General features: G+C 41.1%; 2 protein-coding genes across 2 annotated transcripts in view; both read right to left on the bottom strand.

Annotated features, from left to right (window-relative positions):
- Positions 1-16454, bottom strand: part of LOC143283872 (arylsulfatase J-like) — a 72279-nt gene extending 55825 nt beyond the window's left edge. The window contains exons 1-5 of the mRNA XM_076590252.1: positions 16440-16454; positions 14165-14286; positions 13473-13705; positions 12979-13162; positions 6675-6789 (exon numbers count right to left, since the gene is read on the bottom strand). Coding sequence (XP_076446367.1) covers positions 6675-6789; positions 12979-13162; positions 13473-13705; positions 14165-14286; positions 16440-16454 — 669 coding nt within the window. The remainder of the gene's footprint in view (positions 1-6674; positions 6790-12978; positions 13163-13472; positions 13706-14164; positions 14287-16439) is intronic.
- Positions 1-20586, bottom strand: part of LOC143284213 (arylsulfatase B-like) — a 67804-nt gene extending 47218 nt beyond the window's left edge. Inside the window, exon 1 of the mRNA XM_076590878.1 lies at positions 20456-20586. The gene's annotated coding sequence lies outside the window, so the exon portion shown is untranslated. The remainder of the gene's footprint in view (positions 1-20455) is intronic.
- Positions 20587-20931: the final 345 nt, after the last annotated feature.

Below are 20931 nucleotides of genomic sequence, written 5' to 3'. Positions count from 1 at the left end.
TTTTCATTCCTGGTAGGTTGGTTCACAGGATACATGGTGCTCATTGCGTAGTTGACTGTGGTGGAGTGTGTGTGTGTGTGCGTGCGTATGTGTGGTGTGCGAGTTGTATTGTGAGAAGGAAGAGGAAGGGAGTTTTATTGGTTGCCTCGTACTTGTCAATGAAATTATAATTGCATTGATATCTTTAACTTGTCCGCATAAGTCTTGTTCTTGGCTGTTTCCTATTGGGTGGGGCTTAAATAAGCCATACTTCATGCCCTTCCCATGCTGTCACAAGAGTGACTGGATATATTTGCCTTGTGCGTGCTGTGTGTGATGTTTCTGTTAGGTGTGGCGTTTGTGATGCACGTGAAGTTGGTGATGGTGAGTTTTAGGGAGGTGAGAATGTGCATGTATGAACGCTTTACTGTTGTGCGGGTCGGGCTCTGGTGGCAACAGGATGTTTTCGAAGTGAGTTCCTGCCTTTTCCTCACTTTTCTATCTTCCCAACATTTCGTTTTCTCTTTCTTTTATATTTTCTCTCTTTTATGTTCGGGGGCATGAACTGTGTCACGGGTCAGCGCAGTCGCATTTCACAGTGCTCCGTTAATTTTGATAATTGTCACGGACACAGGCACAGCAGAGTTTTAGAATTTTGCCAACAGATACCTTTGGCATCATGCCTTCGACACCACTTGCCTTCAGGGCGGTCTGTGGCTCCTTCGTGTCGGTTTTCGTCCGGTTCATGGCGAAGCGAGCAGCTGAGAAAGCGGCCATGCACATCGCCATGTTGAGACCGAGCGACAGGGTAGCCGGTGTCATGTTAGGCCTGACCCTCACCTACTTGTTCTGGGGCAGTCGTCTTCTTCGATGTGGAGACATCGAACAGAACCCGGGACCCGGACCCAAGACGGACAGCCTTCGGCAGACCAGACTGGGCAGTACGGGACGAGGGACTGGAGCGGACAGGACGAGCGGCACTCCGGACAGAGGACAGACGGCACCCCCTTCTCCTCATCAGCCTTCCCTTGCAGACTTGATGGGTATGCTACAGACAATTAATTGCAGGTTTGATGGCATGGACAGCAGGTTCGATGGCATGGAGAGCGGTTTGCAAGAACTTAAGGACCAGTATGCCACCCTGTACAGCGACTTAAGTAATCTGAGGGAGGAGGTGAGTGATTTGAAAAAGGAAAACGTGGAGTTGGCAAAACAAAATTCTGATCTGTTGGCCAAAGTGGAACAATTAGAACAAAAAACTGATGACTTAGAAGGTAGATCAAAACGCAATAATTTGATTTTTTATGGTGTTTCGAGAGACCAGAATGAAACAAGTGAACTAGTAGAAGGAAGATTACAGGATATTATTACAGATTCATTAGACATTACTGATAACATTGAATTTGAACGTGTTCACAGACTAAATGCCAAATCTGACTCCCCTATCATTGCATGCTGTTCTTTCTTCAAAGATAAAGTGAAAATTCTGAAAGCTAAAAGAAATTTGAAAGGCACAAACATTTTTGTGGGGGAAGATTTCTCTGCGCGCGTCAGAGAAATCAGGCGTAATCTTTCGCCCCACTTAAAAAAGGCCAGATCAGAGGGAAAAAGAGCGACGATGGTCTATGACCATTTAATCATTGACAGCAGGGAGTATTTTCTGGATGGCCGTGGTGGTCTGAAGGAAAATAGATAAGGGTGGGGCCGGCCAGTTCGGAAAGCATGTCCTTTCCTGGGTTTGGGTGAGAAAGGGAACCATGAAATGTGTACACCGGTTGAATTGTCTGTCTCAGGTGACAGTGACACTGTTGTGACATGGTTGGTGAACCAGAACAGCCCCGCTGAACTGTCCTCTATTTGCACGTGCAGCCAGTTGGAGAGCACGGCGTGTACATATGACACACATGTTAATAAACCTTTCTCGTTTTTACTGTGGAATGTTAATGGTTTGTATTCTAAACTTGCTGATCCTGATTTCGTTGCGTTTATTTTTAAGTTTGATTTTGTGTGTTTAGTTGAAACTTTCATGGAAGATTTTCGCTCTAACATGTTCTCTGGTTACACTTCATTTTGTAAACCAGCAGTTAAGTTATCAAAACAAGGGAGACGATCCGGAGGTATGGTGTGTTTAATAAGGAATGAATTGTGTCCGTTTGTTAAAACTGTTGATGTGAATCACTCTAATTTTTGCGTCTTTTTAATTGATAAGATATTATTTGGTCTTGATAAAGATATTCTGTATTTTTGTTCGTACATTCCTCCTGAAAGCTCCCCTTTTTATACGTACTTTGATATTGATAATGGAATAAATATGCTGGAAGATTGCTTGACTGATTGTTTATTATTATATGATGCTTATATTATCCTAAATGGTGATTTAAATAGTAGAACCTCTAATATATGTCAATATTTCTGATTTCTACAAGCAGCATGAAAGTCATTCTGTCAGTAAGTCACGACATTCACAAGATAATCTCTTGAACAATTATGGTAAGTTGTTGAATTTGTGCACTGCATTAGATTTATGTATTTTAAATGGAGTATGTGAGGGCGACCTCCAAGGTTGCTATACATACATTTCGGATGCTGGATGCAGTGTCAACGATTATTTTATATTTTCAAAAGATCTTTCATATTGTGTTTGATTTATGTGAACTAATTGTATCAGAACGTATTGACTCTGACCACCTACCTGTAACACTTCACGTTGTTTTCCCTAGAGGTAAGAATTTTGATGCAGCTGAACAAAAACAGGACACTGTCATTGAAAAAATCATATGGAATGAAGAATATGCACAGCTGTTTCGTGATACTTTAAGTAATGAGCAGATTAGTACAAAAATTGACAATGCAATAAATTTGATAGATGTTGATGTGAATGATGCACTAACATTGTTGAATGAATGTATGAAGGAAAGTGCGGAGTGTATGAAAAGACGTGTGCGTGTCAATAACAACAAGGTACGTGATGACTGGTTTGACCATGAGTGTGCTGTGAGTAAAAGGGAGGTAAGGTTATTACGGATTAGTCGACGGACATTAAAAGTGGAAGATAAAAATACATATGTAATTGCAAGACGAGAATATAAACATTTGTTAAAGAGAAAAGAGAAGGACTTCAATAAATCTTTAATAGATAAGCTTGTAACATCTATACGTAGCCAAAAGGAATTCTGGAATAATATTAATAGAGTTTCGAAGAAAAGAAAACAACCTAGACATACTATTGATTGTGACGTTTGGTTTCAACATTTTCAGTCTTTGTTACAATCGAATGTTGATAACGAGCATAATGAAGTTGCCTATGATGATGATACTATGATTGATGATGAAGCAGATCTTTACATGAACCGGCCAATTTCTAATGAAGAGGTACTACTGGCATTAAGAAAACTTAAAAATGGTAAGGCAGCTGGTCCTGATGGAATTGTTAGTGAACTGTATAAAAATTCTTCTGATCAAGTAGTCCTTTTTTTCGTTAAGCTGTTTAATAAACTGTTTGATAATGGTGTATACCCTAATTACTGGATAGAATCTATTATTTTGCCCATTTACAAGAAAGGTGATGTAAATAATCCCAATAATTATAGAGGTATTTCTTTAGGTGATATAAGTGGTAAATTGTATGGAATAATTATCAATAAAAGATTACAGGAATGGGTTGACGAAAATAATTTCACTGGTGATCATCAAGCCGGATTTAAAAAAGGATATTCTACAGTAGACCACATGTTTACGTTGCTTTCACTTGTTCAGAAACAGTTCTCCTTTAATCGTAAATTGTATGTCGCTTTCATTGATATTGAAAAAGCGTTTGACTCTATTAACCGAAATCTTTTATGGCCTGTTTTACTAAGGAATGGTATCAGAGGTAAACTTTATAATTGTATTAAAAGTATGTATAATGTAGTAAGAGCTAGAGTTCGTTGTGGTGCCAAACTGACTGAATTTATCAACTGTACAGTAGGGGTTAGACAGGGTGATCCTTGTAGCCCAATTTTATTTTCTCTCTTCATAAACGAACTTGCAATTCAGGTAATTACGAATGGGAGACATGGAGCTGTATTTTCAGTTGATGCCTTTGAATTGTTTATACTTCTGTTAGCTGATGATGTTATTTTAATGTCAGAAACTGTTGTAGGTCTACAAACACAACTGAATTCTTTACACCGTGCGGCAGATTCACTTGAATTAAGAGTAAACATGACTAAAAGCAATATCATAGTATTTCGTAAGGGTGGTTATCTGAGTAGCAGGGAAAGGTGGTTGTATGGTGATGAGTTAATGCCAGTTAATGTTTATAAATATTTGGGAATATTTTTCTCCACACGATTGAGTTTTGTTGGTGCTTGTAAAGATTTAGCAAGTAGGGCTAAAAATGCTTTAATCTGTATTATGAAAAAGTTACATGTGTTCAATAATACCTCTTTTGATTTATTTATTAAGCTGTTTGATGCTCAGGTACAGCCAGTTGTGTTATACGGTTCGGAGTTGTGGGGCCTAGATAGAGCCGCTGTTCATTGTGAATCAGTTCATACTTTTGCTTTGAAGACATTTTTAGGTGTTGAAAGGCAAACTCCTAATGATTTAGTTTATGGAGAAACAAATCGGTACCCGATGTATTTAGTTGCTGCAGTTAAATGTATTCGTTATTGGTTAAGGTTATTAGAAATGGATGCCAACAGATTACCTCGTAAAGCTTATGATATGCTATTTGATTTAGATCTTAGAGGCAAAGTAAATTGGGTAACAAAACTACGTCACTGTTTGAGTATGGGTTTGGTTTTGTTTGGTTAAACCAAGGTGTTGGCAGCATTCAGTCATTTATTTGTGCTTTTCGGCAACGTCTGATCGATTGTAGATGGCAGAAATGGTCTGATCATATTCAAAATAGTGAAAGATTTGATTTTTATAGGAATTTCAGCAATGGCCCAGACTTGAAACCTTACTTGTGGTTAAATATGGATAGACATTTGAAATATATAACAACAAGATTCAGACTAGGTATTTCTGAGCTAGCGGTTCATCATTATAGATACAGAATATGTAATGACACTGATCTGATTTGTCCATTATGCAAAGATTCGATAGAAAATGAAATGCACTTTGTCCTTTGTTGTCCAGCTTTAAGGAATATTCGAGAATCATTTATTAAGCCTAAATATTATAGACAACCAAATATGTTTAAATTGAACTTGTTAATGTCCTCAAAATCATGTGAAATTGTTAGAAACCTTGCTTTGTATTTATATAAAGCTTTCAAAGTCCGAGAAACTATTACGTCATGAAAACACTGTTTTGTTGCTAGGCTAGTTTTTCATTTGAACTTATGTTATATCGAGTTTTTTTTATGTGTGTTGTATTATGTGAATTTTTTTTGTTTGTTTGTTTTTCTTTGTTTTTTATTGCTGTCTGTTCATATACCCCCTCATTAGGGGCCTTGGCCTATATGAATAAATCATCTTGAATCTCTTTTATGTTCGTAGCCTGGGTTAGGTTTTTGTATCGTGTTGTTCACTTTATTGTTAAAGTTTCATTTCTTTTGTTATTTACGCCTCCAAGTGTTTATTTTGTGTCAAATCCTATGGTAGTGCTTGGCCATCCTTCTTACCCATTTTGGGTTGCGACACTTGCTTTTTGACTCACTTGTGTAAACAAAGTGAGTCTATGTTTTAACCCAGTGTTCGGTTGTCTGTGTGTGTGTGTGTGTCTGTGTCTGTGTCTCTTTGTGTGTGTGTGTGTGTCTGTGTGTCCGTGGTAAACTTTAGCATTGACATTTTCTCTGCAACTACTTTGTCAGTTGACACCAAATTCGGCATAAAAATAGGAAAAATTAAGTTCTTTCCAGTCATCTTGTTTAAAACAATATTGCGCCTCAGGGATGGGCACAAAAAATAAAGAATGAAGTCTAATTATATGCAAACTGCATTTACTGTTATATTTATATTTTTCGTATTCTCTAAACTTGGCACTTTGATCTGATATTCTGACCCTACAGCTAGAGCAGTCATTATCATTTTTTGTTCAAACAGGAACTTCTTTTGCTAAGCATGGAAGTTTTATTTATTTTGCAAACGTGGAATTACTCTGTAATGCTAGGGGAGTTAATTTGCCTTAAACTGATCTTTCTCATCTTAAACATTACATTTTGAAATTATACTCAATACATAAAAAGCTTGGATTTTTTTTAAGTGTATCACAAGTGAGTCTTGAAGGCCTTGCCTCTCTTGTTGTGGTCATGCTATGTTGCGGCTTTGAATAAAAATGGTTTAAAGGAAGAGGAAGGGAGGGAAACAGCATAAGAATGTCAAAAATATGTAGAAACCAGACAGAAAAGTTTGTTACGTATCTTCAGTTTAGTTTTGTCTTATTTGATTACCCACATATAGTTTGCATTTTTTTTTTTTTAAGAAAAAAAAAGGGGTTGGGGGGGGGGGGGGGGGGCGAGGGGGGCGCTCTCTGTGTAGCGACGCGCTCTTCCTGGGGAGAGCAGCCCGAATTTCATACAGAGAAATCTGTTTGGCAAAAAAGTGATACAATACAGTACAATATGTACTCTAAATATCTGGACAGGATATTGGAGAACATTTTCCTGTGCATTCATGACTGTATCATAGTGAACGACGTGTTTCAAGTACAAGCATTGTTTAAAGAAATCAAAAACAAAAGAAAACGAAAACAAAAAACAAAGTAACCTTCTCTTTCAAAGTGGCTGTGATGTTGCCGATCCCTTCATCCATGGCGGCCACCATAGCGCAGTGGGTTCTTCGTTTATCCGATTGCACATGGCCGCAGTGGTTGTCTTCGTACCTGGGGAGATCGAGGTAATTATATTAATTTATCAAGGAACACCCAAAACAAAGTCCAGATTCCAATCCCCAAAATTGGCCTGTTTATTTTGTATAGTAATCCATCAAATTCATTTCTTTCTTCCATCTCTCTTCCTCACCCTCGCTCTCTCCATCTTTATCTCCATTCCGTAGGCTTACCTTGCTGTGGTAGTGGTCTCTCATTGCTACCTGTATCACTGTCAGTATAGTTATGCATTTTTATTCGAAGTTCTTGATGTTTGGTCGTATACGTTGTACTGTTTTACACAAGATATACATGCATATTTTTTTCTTTCCTTTCAAACCCGTCAACACTAATATCATATTTTCATGTTGTATACCTACTTCTTTCCTCTAGATATTTCATAATCATGCGTTTTGCCTTTATTGTATGATGCTGTGTAGTGTAGGTCCCGTTTAGGGCGGGGACTAGGAAAATGGCGCATATCTATTGTCCTTGGGAATAAAGAATTTTCTCTCTTGAATCGAAAATATCATATTCCAGCGGAAGTTAGGACTGGTTTTGTTTCCATTTCATTTGAAGGCAGTTTTGGCGAAACTATGCGCTTGTATTTCTGAGTTAAACCTGACCTTCTAAAACGATCCTTTGTTTACCCCGTAACCCCTTTGAGGTCTAAGGGCGGCCACCTCACTGAGTACACACACACACACACACACACACACACACACACACACACACACACACACTGCATACTCACATCCAAACATATATTCAAACTATCATATGTACATTGTAGCCCCACTCCGCACACATGAGTACGCATGCACATTGGTAGTAGTAGTAGTAGTAGTAGTACTAGTAGTAGCAGCAGTAGTGTAAGTAGTAGCAGTACTAGTAGTAGTATGAGTTGAAAACAAGCATGCATACACACACACACCACACACACAAACACACACAAGCAATGCATACACACATCTAAACATATATTCAAACTATCATACGTACATTGTAGCCCCCTCCGCACACATGAATACGCATGCACATTGGTGGTAGTAGTAGTAGTAGTAGTAGTAGTAGTAGTAGTAGTAGCAGATAGTCAGGTCAGGTCATTAGATCTGCTACTGGTAACCTGTAATCCAGTACAACCTGTTCAGGGTCGGGTTGCCGACGACTAAACCGGCACTCCCACCACTCCCTTCTGGGACTGGTGAGGCGGGTGGCTAGACACCCTTACGGAATTAAAAACGAGATCCATAAAAGGGCGTCGGCTCAGGAGAGCCACCGACGGCCATCTAGCTCAAACGTGCTGTGTGCATGCCACACGCAGTTGGCCCCCGGGGTGTGTCTACCCATGTATGCGAAGTCTGGATCCGGCAGAATCTGCGGAAGAAACCTATCGGTTCAACGGAGAGGAAGGCGGTTACAGCAACGCACTGTGGAGTGCAGAGAGCAAGATGAGACACCGAAAGGATATCTTGGTCATCCACTGCATCCGTGCTCATCCTCCAGTCGTCTCGACTTAGTCTTGCCACTGGAAATTGGTGGACCCGGACGAGAGAGTGAGGTCGACGTTGCGCAACTCCTCTTCACTTTAAACAAACTCATCGCGTAAGTCATCAGTCATCCTAAATGACCTTTCATCCTTCATCATTTCATCACCCCCAAGTCCTGTGGCGACAGGCGAGCGACGAAACGACAGGTGTGGGTACACTGGCAGTCGCAGCCGCAGACCTGCACACAGGCGGCTCAGGCCATAGGGTCGTTCTTCGTCGACAGGAGCAGCGATGGAGCTCGGCAGCCGTCTGAGCGTCTGAGCAGCCCTCTTTAGGAATGCACTGCTCACCTCCCTGGCATGAGGAAGGGGCTAGAAAGGGTGCCCTAAAAATTGCCTGCTCCATATCACCCTGGCCAGCATACCGCGGCTGACGGGGACCCTACATCAGCGGTCGAAACAAAAAGAAAAGAAAAAAACAAGGATCGTTCCTCTCACCATTGGTGCTTGGAACATAAGGACTCTCCTGGACAGAGATAACGCGGACAGACCCCAAAGGAGAACAGCACTAGTTGCATCCGAACTTGCCAGATACAATATCGACATCGCAGCCTTGAGTTTGACTCGGCTTGCAGGCGAAGGCCAGCTCTGTGAACGGGGATCTGGTTACACCTTCTTCTGGAGTGGACGAGGAAGCGAAGAGCGACGTGAGGCTGGTGTTGGTTTTGCAGTAAAAACAGCACTTGTCAGCAAGCTAGCTGGAATCCCAAAGGGAGTCACCGATAGGCTTATGACCATGAAACTCCCAATGGCATCTGGCCAGAAGCACCTCACCATTGTCAGTGCCTACGCCCCAACCATGACCAACCCAGATGAAGTGAAGGCGAAGTTCTACGAGGACCTTCACTCTGTCATTGCTGCCATCCCTAAAGCAGACAAGCTCATCATTCTTGGGGACTTCAGTGCTAGAGTTGGCTCTGACTACATCTCCTGGGATGGAGTGATTGGAAAGCACGGTGTGGGCCACTGCAACCCAAATGGATTGCTTTTGCTTCAGACCTGTGCAGAGCACGAACTGCTGATAAGTTTTCTGCCTCCCTACCCGTAACAGGACGTCATGGATGCACCCTCGCTCAAAGCATTGGCATCTCATCGATTATGTCATCGTCAGGAAAAGGGATAGGCAAGATGTACGTGTAACAAAGGCCATGTGCGGCGCCGAGTGTTGGACAGACCATCGCCTTGTAGTCTCGAAGCTGAATATTCGAATCCAGCCCAAGAGACGCCCACAAGGCCAGAAGGCTCCAAAACGGCTCAACATCGCTGAGCTGAAAAACATCACCATCAAACAGTCTTTTGTGGAGCTGCTGGAAGATCGTCTGGAATCCGCCTCTCTGGACAACCAGAATGTGGTCTGACTGGAGGACCCTGCGTGAGCTGATCTATAGTACAGCTTCAGAGACCCTGGGACCCATGACCAGAAAGCACAAAGACTGGTTTGATGAAAACTGTGATGAAATCAAGCAGCTTCTGGATGAGAAACGCCGTCTGCATCAAGCCCACCTGAGCAACCCAAAGTCCACATCAAAAAAGGATGCGTACAATGCCATCCGCAGGACTGTTCAGCAAAAGTTACGCCAGATGCAGGATAAGTGGCTGAGTGACAAAGCTGATGAGATCCAGGGATATGCTGACAGGCACGATATGAAGAGGTTCTATGATGCCTTAAAAGAAGTCTACGGCCCCACATCCTCAGGATCATCCCCCCTCCTCAGTGCAGATGGGAATACCTTGATCACCGAGAAGGACATTCTCGAGCGATGGGCTGAGCACTTCAACAGTGTCTTAAATCGCCCTTCCTCCATAAATGATGAAGCCATAGACCGTCTCCCACAAGTCCCCACCAACGAAGCACTGGACGATACGCCAACACTTCTTGAGACCCAGAAAGCAATCCGTCTATCCAGTGGCAAAGCACCAGCAGAGGTCTACAAGGATGGAGGCACTGTGCTGAGAAGCTTCATCAGCTGTACTCACTCATGTGGAAAGAAGAGACGATCCCCCAGGATTTCAAAGATGCATCTATCATTCACTTGTACAAGCGAAAGGGGAACCGGCAAGCCTGTGATAACCATCGGGGCATTTCCTTGCTCTCCATCGCAGGCAAGATACTTGCCAGGATCCTACTAAACCGCCTCACTGCACACCTTGACCAAGGTCATTTGCCTGAGAGCCAGTGTGGATTCCGGAAAGAGCGCGGAACCACCGACATGGTGTTTGCTGCAAGGCAGCTGCAAGAGAAATGTCAGGAGCAAAATGCTGATCTGTTCTCCACCTATGTCGACCTCACTAAGGCCTTCGACACCGTGAGTAGAGAGGGACTGTGGAAGATCATGGCCAAGTACGGATGCCCTCGGAAATTTATTTCCTTGGTCAGCCAATTCCATGAAGGCATGCAGGCTCGAGTCCAGGACAATGGCGAAACATCTGCTCCTTTTGCTGTCACAAATGGTGTCAAGCAAGGCTGCGTCCTGGCTCCAAAGCTGTTCAGCCTCATGTTCTCTGCAATGCTTACTGATGCCTTCAGAGATGGCGATGTTGGAATCGGCCTAAAGTACCGAACAGATGGCAAGCTGTTTAACCTCAGAAGGCTTCAAGCAAAAACGAAGGTCATGACAGACATCATCAGAGACTTTTTGTTTGCTGATGACTGTGCCCTCAACACTGGATCTGAAGCTGACATGCAACTCAGCATCGACAAGTTTGCCACTGCCAGCAGGAACTTCGGCCTTACCATCAGCACGAGGAAAACTGAAGTTCTCCATTAGCCAGCCCCAGGGAAACCCAACGTTGAGCCCAACATCACAGTCAACGGTCAGAGACTCAGTGCGGTGGAGCAGTTCACATACCTTGGCAGCACACTGTCACGAAATGCGACCATCGACGATGAAGTGAATGTCAGGATTGCAAGAGCAAGTGCAACTTTTGGTAGACTCAATGCAAATGTCTGGAACAGAAGAGGCATTAGTCTTGAGACCAAGCTAAAGGTCTACAGAGCAGTAGTTCTCCCCACACTACTGTTCGGCTGCGAAACTTGGACAGTGTACCAACGACATGCCAAGAAGCTGAACCACTTCCACACAACATGCCTCAGGAAGCTACTGAACATCAAGTGGCAAGACAGGACCCCAGACACAGAGGTGCTCGCAAAAGCCACCCTTCCCAGCATCTTCACCATCCTGATGCAGTCCCAGCTTCGCTGGGCTGGACACGTGGCGCGCATGCCAGACCATCGGCTTCCCAAACGGCTCTTCTATGGCGAGCTGCAACAAGGAAGAGATCACACGGAGGTCAGAAGAAGCGCTTCAGAGATACTCTGAAAGTCTCTCTGAAAGCGTTTGATATCAACCCTGACTCCTGGGAGGAATCTGCAGTGGACCGTAAAAAATGGCGCGCTGCTGTGCACAAAGGCGCCAAGTTGTGCGAGGCCATTAGGACTGCTGTAGCTGTTCAGAAGAGGCAGGCCAGAAAGTCACGGGCAAACAAGCTCCCTGACAATGATATGCCTGTCTTTGTCTGCCCCAACTGTCAGCGAACATTTCGTGCGCAGATTGGACTATTCAGCCATCTGCGCACTCACAGATAGATTCATGAGCATCCTTCCCCCCACACCACCACCACCCTCCCCCCATCCCCCATCCCCCATCTGGATGACAACGATGGTCATCATCGATCTCGATGGACACACCACCACCAGTAGTAGCAGTAGTGTAAGTAGTAGTAGTACTAGTGGTATGAGTTGAAAATAAACACACACACACACACACACACACACACACACACAGAGCTCGCAGTGCTTTACATGACAAGTTTTCAACACACTGTGACCACTTCAGAGCAGACCCAAAAACTCCCTGATAATTGAAACTAGCTTCAAATGTGATCTGTTTACCTGCATAATACCATTTTTCACATTTTGTTTTCAAGAAATAACCTTTTTTTTTTCTTTTTTTCTTTTTTATAAAGCCACTACTTTCGATTTGTCCATATTCACTGTTAGACCCCACTTGGCACGGTAATGTTCAAGACATGTAATTTTGTTTTGCAAGTCGGCAACAGAAACAGAAGCTAAAGTAATATCGTCTGCATACATCAACAAAAGCACGCTAATGTGATCACTTAAAAAGTCAATACTATGTTCACCACATGAGTCAAGTTGGATTTCCAATTCAGAAAGAAAAAATGGAGAACAAAGTACTCAAAATACACCCCTGTTTTATTCCAGAAAAAAAACAAAAAACAAATATATACCCCCCCCCCCCCCCCCTTCTATTATTACAGATTCCCTTCAAATTTCAAAGTCCAGTTGTTGTACTCAAACTTGTCAGATGATAGGATCATCAAATTAGGAATTTACATTAACGAATGCCTAAAGATCAGATCTGTATAACTGCAGTGTTACTTCCAATAATTTTGCAAAAAGCATACTTGTATGTATTGTGCGTGCTTTAATATCAAATCACTTAGAATGTCACATGGTTGCTATTGTCTACCCTTTGTTCATATGGGTTTAGTGGCCTGTAAAAAATGTTGTTCGGTTGTTGTTGTTGTGTTTTTTTTTTTGTTTGTTTTTTTGTACAAACACACACACACACACACACACACACACACACACACACACACACACACACACACACACACACACACACACACACCATGCAGGGGCTTCGAAAGGATCGTGGGCGTTTTGGTAAGCGAGGTAAATGAAGAATGGCTTGTTGCCCGTGTGATCTTTGATGATTTTCTGCACGCGTTGGGTGTGCAGGACAGTGGAGTAGGTTCCATTCAGCTCCCATGCCACTCGGTGGTTGTCTCGGAAATCGTAAGAACCTGATCTGGCTGGAATTGCAAAACAATCTTTTTATTTTATTTTATTTTATTTTTTTTTTTTTTTTCTTTCGTACAGCATATGTTGGTAGCCTTTCTGGAAAGCAATAGAAAACTGACTTACTAAAACAGAAAAAAAAAACCTTTTTCTTTCTTGGGAACATTTACAAAACCTGGGGCAAAGCCTAACCAGCAGAATGTTTTAAAAGCTTTTACGGATCAGTCTGCACGCTCTGACACCTCCTTGAAATTGAAACCGAAACTGAGACCAGCAAAAACGAAAGACACACAAATACAAAACATTTCTTTATCAACAACTTACAGCTGTGGTTGAAGTAGCCCTGGGCACCACCGTACAAGCCGTAGAAGGTATCGAAACCTCGGAACATGGGCGTCAGGTTCCAGTGACAGAAGCCCAGGTGCCACTTGCCCACCATGTGAGTCCTGTATCCAGCCTCCTTCATGGACTGGGGTAGCAGCTTCTGCTTCTCATCCAACCAGCGAAGGTAGGTACCCTTGATCTTGCCCACAAATAAACCCAGTCTGTAGGGGTACCTGAATCACAACCAACAATGATACTGATGAGAAGGAAGGAGGAAGAAGGTCGCCGTGGCAGAGTCGCTTTGGGGATGGATTTATGATCCAATGTTCACCAGTGACCTACGTGCGCTACGTGCAATGCTGCTCACGGTACCTCGGTTTACCATCTCATCCGAATGACTAGCGTCCAGACTACCAAAGGTCTAGCGGACGGGAAGAAAATACTGGCGAGTGTGTGCAGAGATTATACCTCTTTCCAAGTATGCTCGTCATCACTAGGCTAATACTCCGTAATCATCTACTACTGCTACTACGACTGCTACCACTACCACTACTACTGCTTATGGTGATGATGATAATACATCTATATTGCGCTTTCAAATGTCTAAAAGCGTTTTGTGATAACACATCAGACAAAGCACACTTATCTCCCTCAGACAAAAATAGAAGAAAACCAATGTTGGCAGCACTGACTTTCCAGTGAGCAGGGCGGTGCGGGTGGGTGTGCAGGTCTGCAGGGTGTAAGAATGGGTCAGCAGCAGGCCCCTCTTCCTCAGGTCCGTCAGGTGGGGCGTCCTCATGAAGGGGTCCACGTCCTGCCGCCACCACACAGCTGCTTAGGTCTAAGTCACTGTTTGGGGACTCCCAAGTCAGTACCATTGGAATTCCCAGTTAGTACCACTGGAGTTCCAAGTAACTGTCAGGGGACTCCCAAGTCAGTACCATTGGAGTTCCAAGTCACTGTCTATGGACTCCCAAGTCAGTACCATTGGAGTTTCAAGTCAGTACCATTGGAGTTCCAAGTCACTGTAAGGGAACTCCCAAGTCAGTACCATTGGAGTTTCAAGTCAGTATCATTGGAGTTCCAAGTCACTGTAAGGGGACTCCCAAGTCAGTACCATTGGAGTTTCAAGTCAGTACCATTGTAGTTCCAAGTCACTGTCAGAGGACTCCCAAGTCAGCACCATTTGGAGTTCCAAGTCACTGTCCAGGGACTCCCAAGTCAGTACCACTGGAGTTCCAAGTAACTGTCAGGGGACTCCCAAGTCAGTACCACTGGAGTTCCAAGTAACTGTCAGGGGACTCCCAAGTCAGTACCACTGGAGTTCCAAAGTAACTATCAGGGGACTCCCCAATCAGGAAAGTGAGCACTGTTCAATCAACTCTAGAACCACCACGTCATGCTGGTGTTCAGTGATTAATAAAACAAAAAATACATTGAACACTCCAACCACAAGTCAGTTACTACAATCGAAGCCACAATCGGGAATCCGAGTCATACCATTGAGTTCACATGTGTTTTGAAATTTCAATCCCTCATCACAGTTTCAGCTATTAACTAGGCGACCCAAGTCAGTACTGATTCCACAACATCCATCCTTTGAGTTCCAACGTCATATCATATGAATCAAAGTCCTATCACTGGGGCTCCAAAGCAGCAATCATCAAGTTTGCTTCGCCATGACAGTAGTGCCCAAATGACCACTGGAGTTCTAAGTCAGTATTCTGAAACAAGTCAGCTTCTTGGAGCTCCAATCAGCACCTGATGCAGTTCCAATAGCATAATTGGAGCTACATTTACATAATCTACGGATTCATGATAAAAATCATTGTTCCCAGTCACATCAGTATCAACAATGACTAACACTAGGGACCCGAACATATCATTGAATTTCAAGCTCAGGTCACTAACTCAACACAACACTATCACATCATGCGGTTCCAAGGCAGAGGGAGTGTTCCATAGGCGTCATGAAACTTTCCTCTTGCAGAAACAAAATCATATTTATGGTTCATTGATGTGTGTCAAAAAAGCTTTATTAAACCCAGTAGTTCGGATCGTATTTGTCGTTGCATGGGCTGATGCAAAAAACTATGTCAAAAGGTTCTTGAAACTCAAGACATAACAAAATTTTAAAAGAAGGACAACGTGGTTTACGTTTATTACCTTAAAATCTTTTTTTTTCAACTAATTTTTTAGATTTTTATTTTTATATTCCTCGAATGAGCATGACCGAATATCACGTACGGCTTAGGAAACATTTGAAATCTGACAGAAATATAATACGACTCGCATATTGTTGTAAAAAATTTACCTTCTCAATTTGACAGAATTAAATAAATAATATGCATGCTGAAAAAATTAATGAACGTTTAACTGGTTTAGTAAACTTCCAAAGTCTGTACAGATGACAACTTTTGAATTTTAAACCTGAGTCATGTCAATCGCTAATGCGAATAAACACTGAAAGTGAACATAATGAAAGTTACGCATATGGATGAATTAAAACGAAAATAATCGCTAAATGATCATTTCAGAATAAATAAAAGTTCGTCACAGAAACAACATTCAAACAAATGTGCAGATAGAAAAAAAACGCAACGCAACTCTAGTGAAATAGGAAACGGAAAACCCGACGATACGCGGATTTAGCACATACCTCCTATTAACGAGATTCGATTCAGATATCATGATTAACCAGTCAGTATTACCCAGTATTTGGGTTATTCCAGCAAAGAATTTTCAATGATATTTATTGATTTTCGGAGCCATTAGGAAGTTAAGCAGAGTTTTCGACCGAACATGGTTCACACATGCATGAAGCCTAGTTTTTTTATTTGGGATTACCAAATAATTATTAGGGACTCCCAAGTCTGCATTACAATTCCAAGTCAGTAGATGGACCCCTAATGAAATTATGATAGTTCAATCTATATCAGTGGAGTCTGAAGTCTTCAGTGGTTTTACATGGTTGTTCGCCATTTTCTTAAACACATTACCTACATCAATGAATAGATGGGGAACATAGTGTCGCCTAAAATCTAAAATAGGGGGACGTGTTTCAAGCTGGAGGTGGGTTGGTTTGTTGTGTGTTGTCCCTAAGGCTGACTATACTAAGAAATGATCTTTTCTTGGTAGTCGGAATGAACGCGTACTTTGGAAGTTAGAAAAAGGATCAGTCCTACAAATGTAGCTTTTGAAGCATTATGGCATACTATAATAGACCTAAAGTAGTGGGGAAAGAATCAATCAATCCATGGCCATTGCAGCACTTCACTGTGAAAAATTATATGAATTTCATTCAAAGCTTAAATCAACATGATTGCCAAAGAATTCTCAGACCTTTTTAAAATTAGGAGGGAGAGGAGCAAAACATTGTAGTATCCCGTATCCTCGAAGAGATCTGATGAGAGTTTTTGAGGGGTTGCGGATGGGAGGGGGGGCGAGGGGGGAAACGGGAATTATTGTTTATGTATTCCAAAAAGGACCGTTACATCTAGCATCTAAACAGGCCCTTGAACATCTAGTTAAATGTGGGAACAATCATGGAAAAATAATTGTCTAACCCGAAGAAAAAAAATCTGGGAAGGAAAGTTAAAACTTTTAACTCCATGTACAACCACCTTACGTAACATTTTGTTCCTGTTGGTCACTATTGAATATAATAATACAAACAAAACATGAAAACACATTCACGATTTTTAACACGCGATTCAACACAACATCCATAGCAAGTTAAGTTGCTGATCGCACGCATGTACAATTGTGGTTTTTTTCACCATATCAAATACCCTTTTTCACAGAGTTCCATGGTCACTTGCTTCAGAGCAATTAATCTTGTAAACCAATTCCTCCATTTGCAATACCATCCGATCCTTTCATGACAAACGAACATCTCAAACTCTGCTTCGCCCATAGTAGTTTTGCTATTGTAAATCTGCATTTTTTTTCGACATTGGTAATTGATAAGCACAACTGCATTTTTTCCCTTAATAACTCACAGAAAGACGCCAAATAAAAAGTAAATACATTTACATATTTTATACTCCATGGATTTATGATAAAATTTATTTTGTTTACTACATGTTAAAACATACATTCAAACACCCTAACTAGAGGCTTTCAATCACACACTCTTTATCATCAAAACTACACACACACACACACACACCAACACACACACACACATAATCTTCCCCTCTACAAACATTCATCAAAAATGATCTTTTACATACGTTCAAAAATATTCAAACAGCAAATAATTGATCTACCCTTTCATTGTACTTGTTCAAAAATATCAACATATTTAACCCATGTTTGTTAGTGTGTTGTGGTGTGTGAAGGAATGTTCCGTGTGTGTGGTTGTGATAAATTTATATTTGCCAATAAATGTGAAATACTTGTTGACCAAATAAATCAGTACTACTGGACAAAAGACGATTTCGTATCATACGGTTTATTCCGTGTGTCGTTTTAGTCTGCACAATGGCGAGTGGTCCAGGAATACACCAGGACCCGCTTTTCCTAGTTCAGAAATATCTGGGAAAGACTCCAACAGCACCAATATACTGCTGAAACCGCTCAGCTACTGTTTACATGACATTCAAGCCACCAAATTAAGTGGACACTGATTAAATGAATGATATAAAGGTGAAACAATGATGAACCGTTTGCATGAAGAAGTCAATTGTCACGATTACGCTTATGATCTTGATAAAAACGTTGAAACCTGACGATGGGACTCCCTCTCTCCTCAATTCTTAAACATACAGCTAACACGTAAGTTTACTGCATATGAATGTTTTAGAAGACAAGCATACAGAACAAACAGAAATGAAATGAACACATTATTCTTACGATTACAACTGAGCTTTTCGAACACTATAAACAATCTAGAAAAAACAAACACACTGTGGATCAAGGCAGATATTCCTCCTTTACCTCGTGGACAAGAAAGTGCTTAAATACCCGAGATACATTAAAATAACATGATATAAACGGCGTCATCACTTTGATTACCGTTGTTGATTTATTCCGCTAAAAGAACATGCTCATATGATGATTTTTGAATGACATCTCTGGAGCCACATTAGCACAGTGTATAAAACCACTCATTCTCGACCCGAACATGGTTCAAATATGCTTTGAAGCCTTTTTTTTCTTTTTCTTTTTCTTTTTACGCGAAGCTTTATATAATCATCATGACAAATGCTGAATACATTTGAAAAACTGATTTGAAACATATTTGTAATTATTGATTTTTTTAAGTGTATCACAAGTGAGTCTTGAACGCCTTGCCTCTTGTTTTTCATTCATGGTGGTTCGCATTTTTCTTAAACACGTTTTTATTCTTTATAGTGAGTGGAACATTATTCAACAGATTTCCGCCAGAGAATAGAAAAAGTGTGTGTGTGTGTGTGTGTGTGTGTGTGTGTGAAGGCCACTCTCTCTTTCTCTCTCTCTCTGATGATTGTCTTGGTATGTGACTATTAAACTGATTATTTTTTGGTAATGTGAGCATCTTGATATTCTATCTTTAGCTTGTAAACAAAAGCCACAGTTATTACTATTTACTTTTCCATTTCTTTTAAAATTACATTTGTTCCAAAGATTCTGTGCATTTAGCTAAGTTGCAGCCATTTCAGTTTTATTTCTTGTATTTTATGAATTTCATTAAAAGCCTTTTCTCAACATTATGTTTGTTCCAAATTTCTCAGACCATTTGTTACAAGCATTAGGATGTGTATGATCGGATGTCGAAACATCGTAGTATGCCCGTGATCCCTTCTGAAGACGTTCTGACTGAAGATCTGTTTTTGATTTGGGCTTCCACTGACACGAAAATTCCATATATGACATACAAGTTTTTTCTTCCAAAAAAAGGTAGTAACTTTCAAGCAGTGCATAAACAGGTCCATATTTTTCTATTTTATTTAAATGTAGGAACATTTCATTTGGAATACTTTTCCGTTTGTGTTTTGTTGTTCTGAACTTTCTAAAACAATCTAATTTCAAAGTTTAATATACTTTCTTATATCTGGCATGTTTCAACCACCTTTCGTAGTACATTTTGTTCCTGTATTTCTACTTGTCTCATTTGTCAGTCCACATGAACTGAAAACACGTTTTCTGACAATTTTTGTAACTTCTGGAGGATTTGGAAGCAAAATCTCATAGACAAGATTAAAGATTTGATTACTGCAACACGTCCTATAGGTGTAATATTTCGTTTCACTCATATCTTAAATAGAGCCTTATATTTCAGAGAGTTTCCATGCATGATTGTTTTCAGTCTTTAACATCATTCGTAAACCATATTCCTAGTATATTTTTTTATGGATTCCATTTCATGTTTAACGATTTTTTTCTGCTTACTAGCCATACAGCTTGTGTGTGTGTGTGTGTGTGTGTGTGTGTGTGTGTGTGTGTTTTGGTTTTTTGTTGTTGTTGTTGTTGTTGTTTTTTTTGGTGTGCATTCTTGAAAAGACATGAACACTTCCTAAATTCTTCTCAATGAATAGATCTTTCAAAGAACATACAATCCCCAATATTCATCAACTGCTCATCATCAGCCATCATATTTTCAATAACATCCTTTGCTTTCAGATCAATGTTGTTATACTATCATGATCTAAGTACGAGTACATTCCAATCACCTGCTAATAGGAGGGCATAACTATCATACTACTTTATTCCTTCTTTCAATTTCACGTGAAATTCAGGATTATCTTTGTTTGGACCGTAAACATCTATCAACAGAATGTCTTTCTCCATAGCTCTTAAGGATGTGATAATAAAATTTCCATCTGTTCCCCTTTCCACTTTATTTCACATTCAAAATCATTATCAAACAGTATTCTCACTCCCCTTGCATTAGACTTATATGAGGCGAGAAAAACACAAATATTCCCATTCTGACGTGATATGTTTCGAGTTTGCAAGAATATGTGTGTCTTGTAGACACTAAATATCACATGACTTACGACTTGTATCCAAAAAGAAGCAATCACAACGAAGCCAGTGACGAAATAAGGGGGAAAGTCTTCCCAATGGTCAGAAGAGTGCAGTCACCCGAGGAATGCAGGAGAGACGCTTTACCAAGGCTCCAGGAAAGTGATCCTGGGGACAGGCTCCAAACAGCGCCCTATTTATTACTGCCTGAAACCCGCGTCAGCTGCACCCGCTCCAAGCCATTCAAGCCACCAAATTGTATTTCTTTTGTGACTGTGGATAAAGGATTGTGACAAGTGGGATAAATAGGCTTGTGCACACACGTCAATGCACACGCACGTACGCTTATCACTTACCAGTGAAAAGACGTTAAACTAAAGAAATGCACGTATGCACACAGTCTCTCTCTCTCTCTCTCACACACACACGCACGCGCGCTAGCACACGTACACACGCATTTACACACGCACGCAGACAAGCACACATGATTACACACACCTATGCACAT

Source organism: Babylonia areolata, chromosome 7, assembly GCF_041734735.1.
Source record: "Babylonia areolata isolate BAREFJ2019XMU chromosome 7, ASM4173473v1, whole genome shotgun sequence".
Classification (NCBI taxonomy): domain Eukaryota; kingdom Metazoa; phylum Mollusca; class Gastropoda; order Neogastropoda; family Buccinidae; genus Babylonia; species Babylonia areolata.
This window is presented reverse-complemented; position numbering and strand designations above follow the sequence as displayed.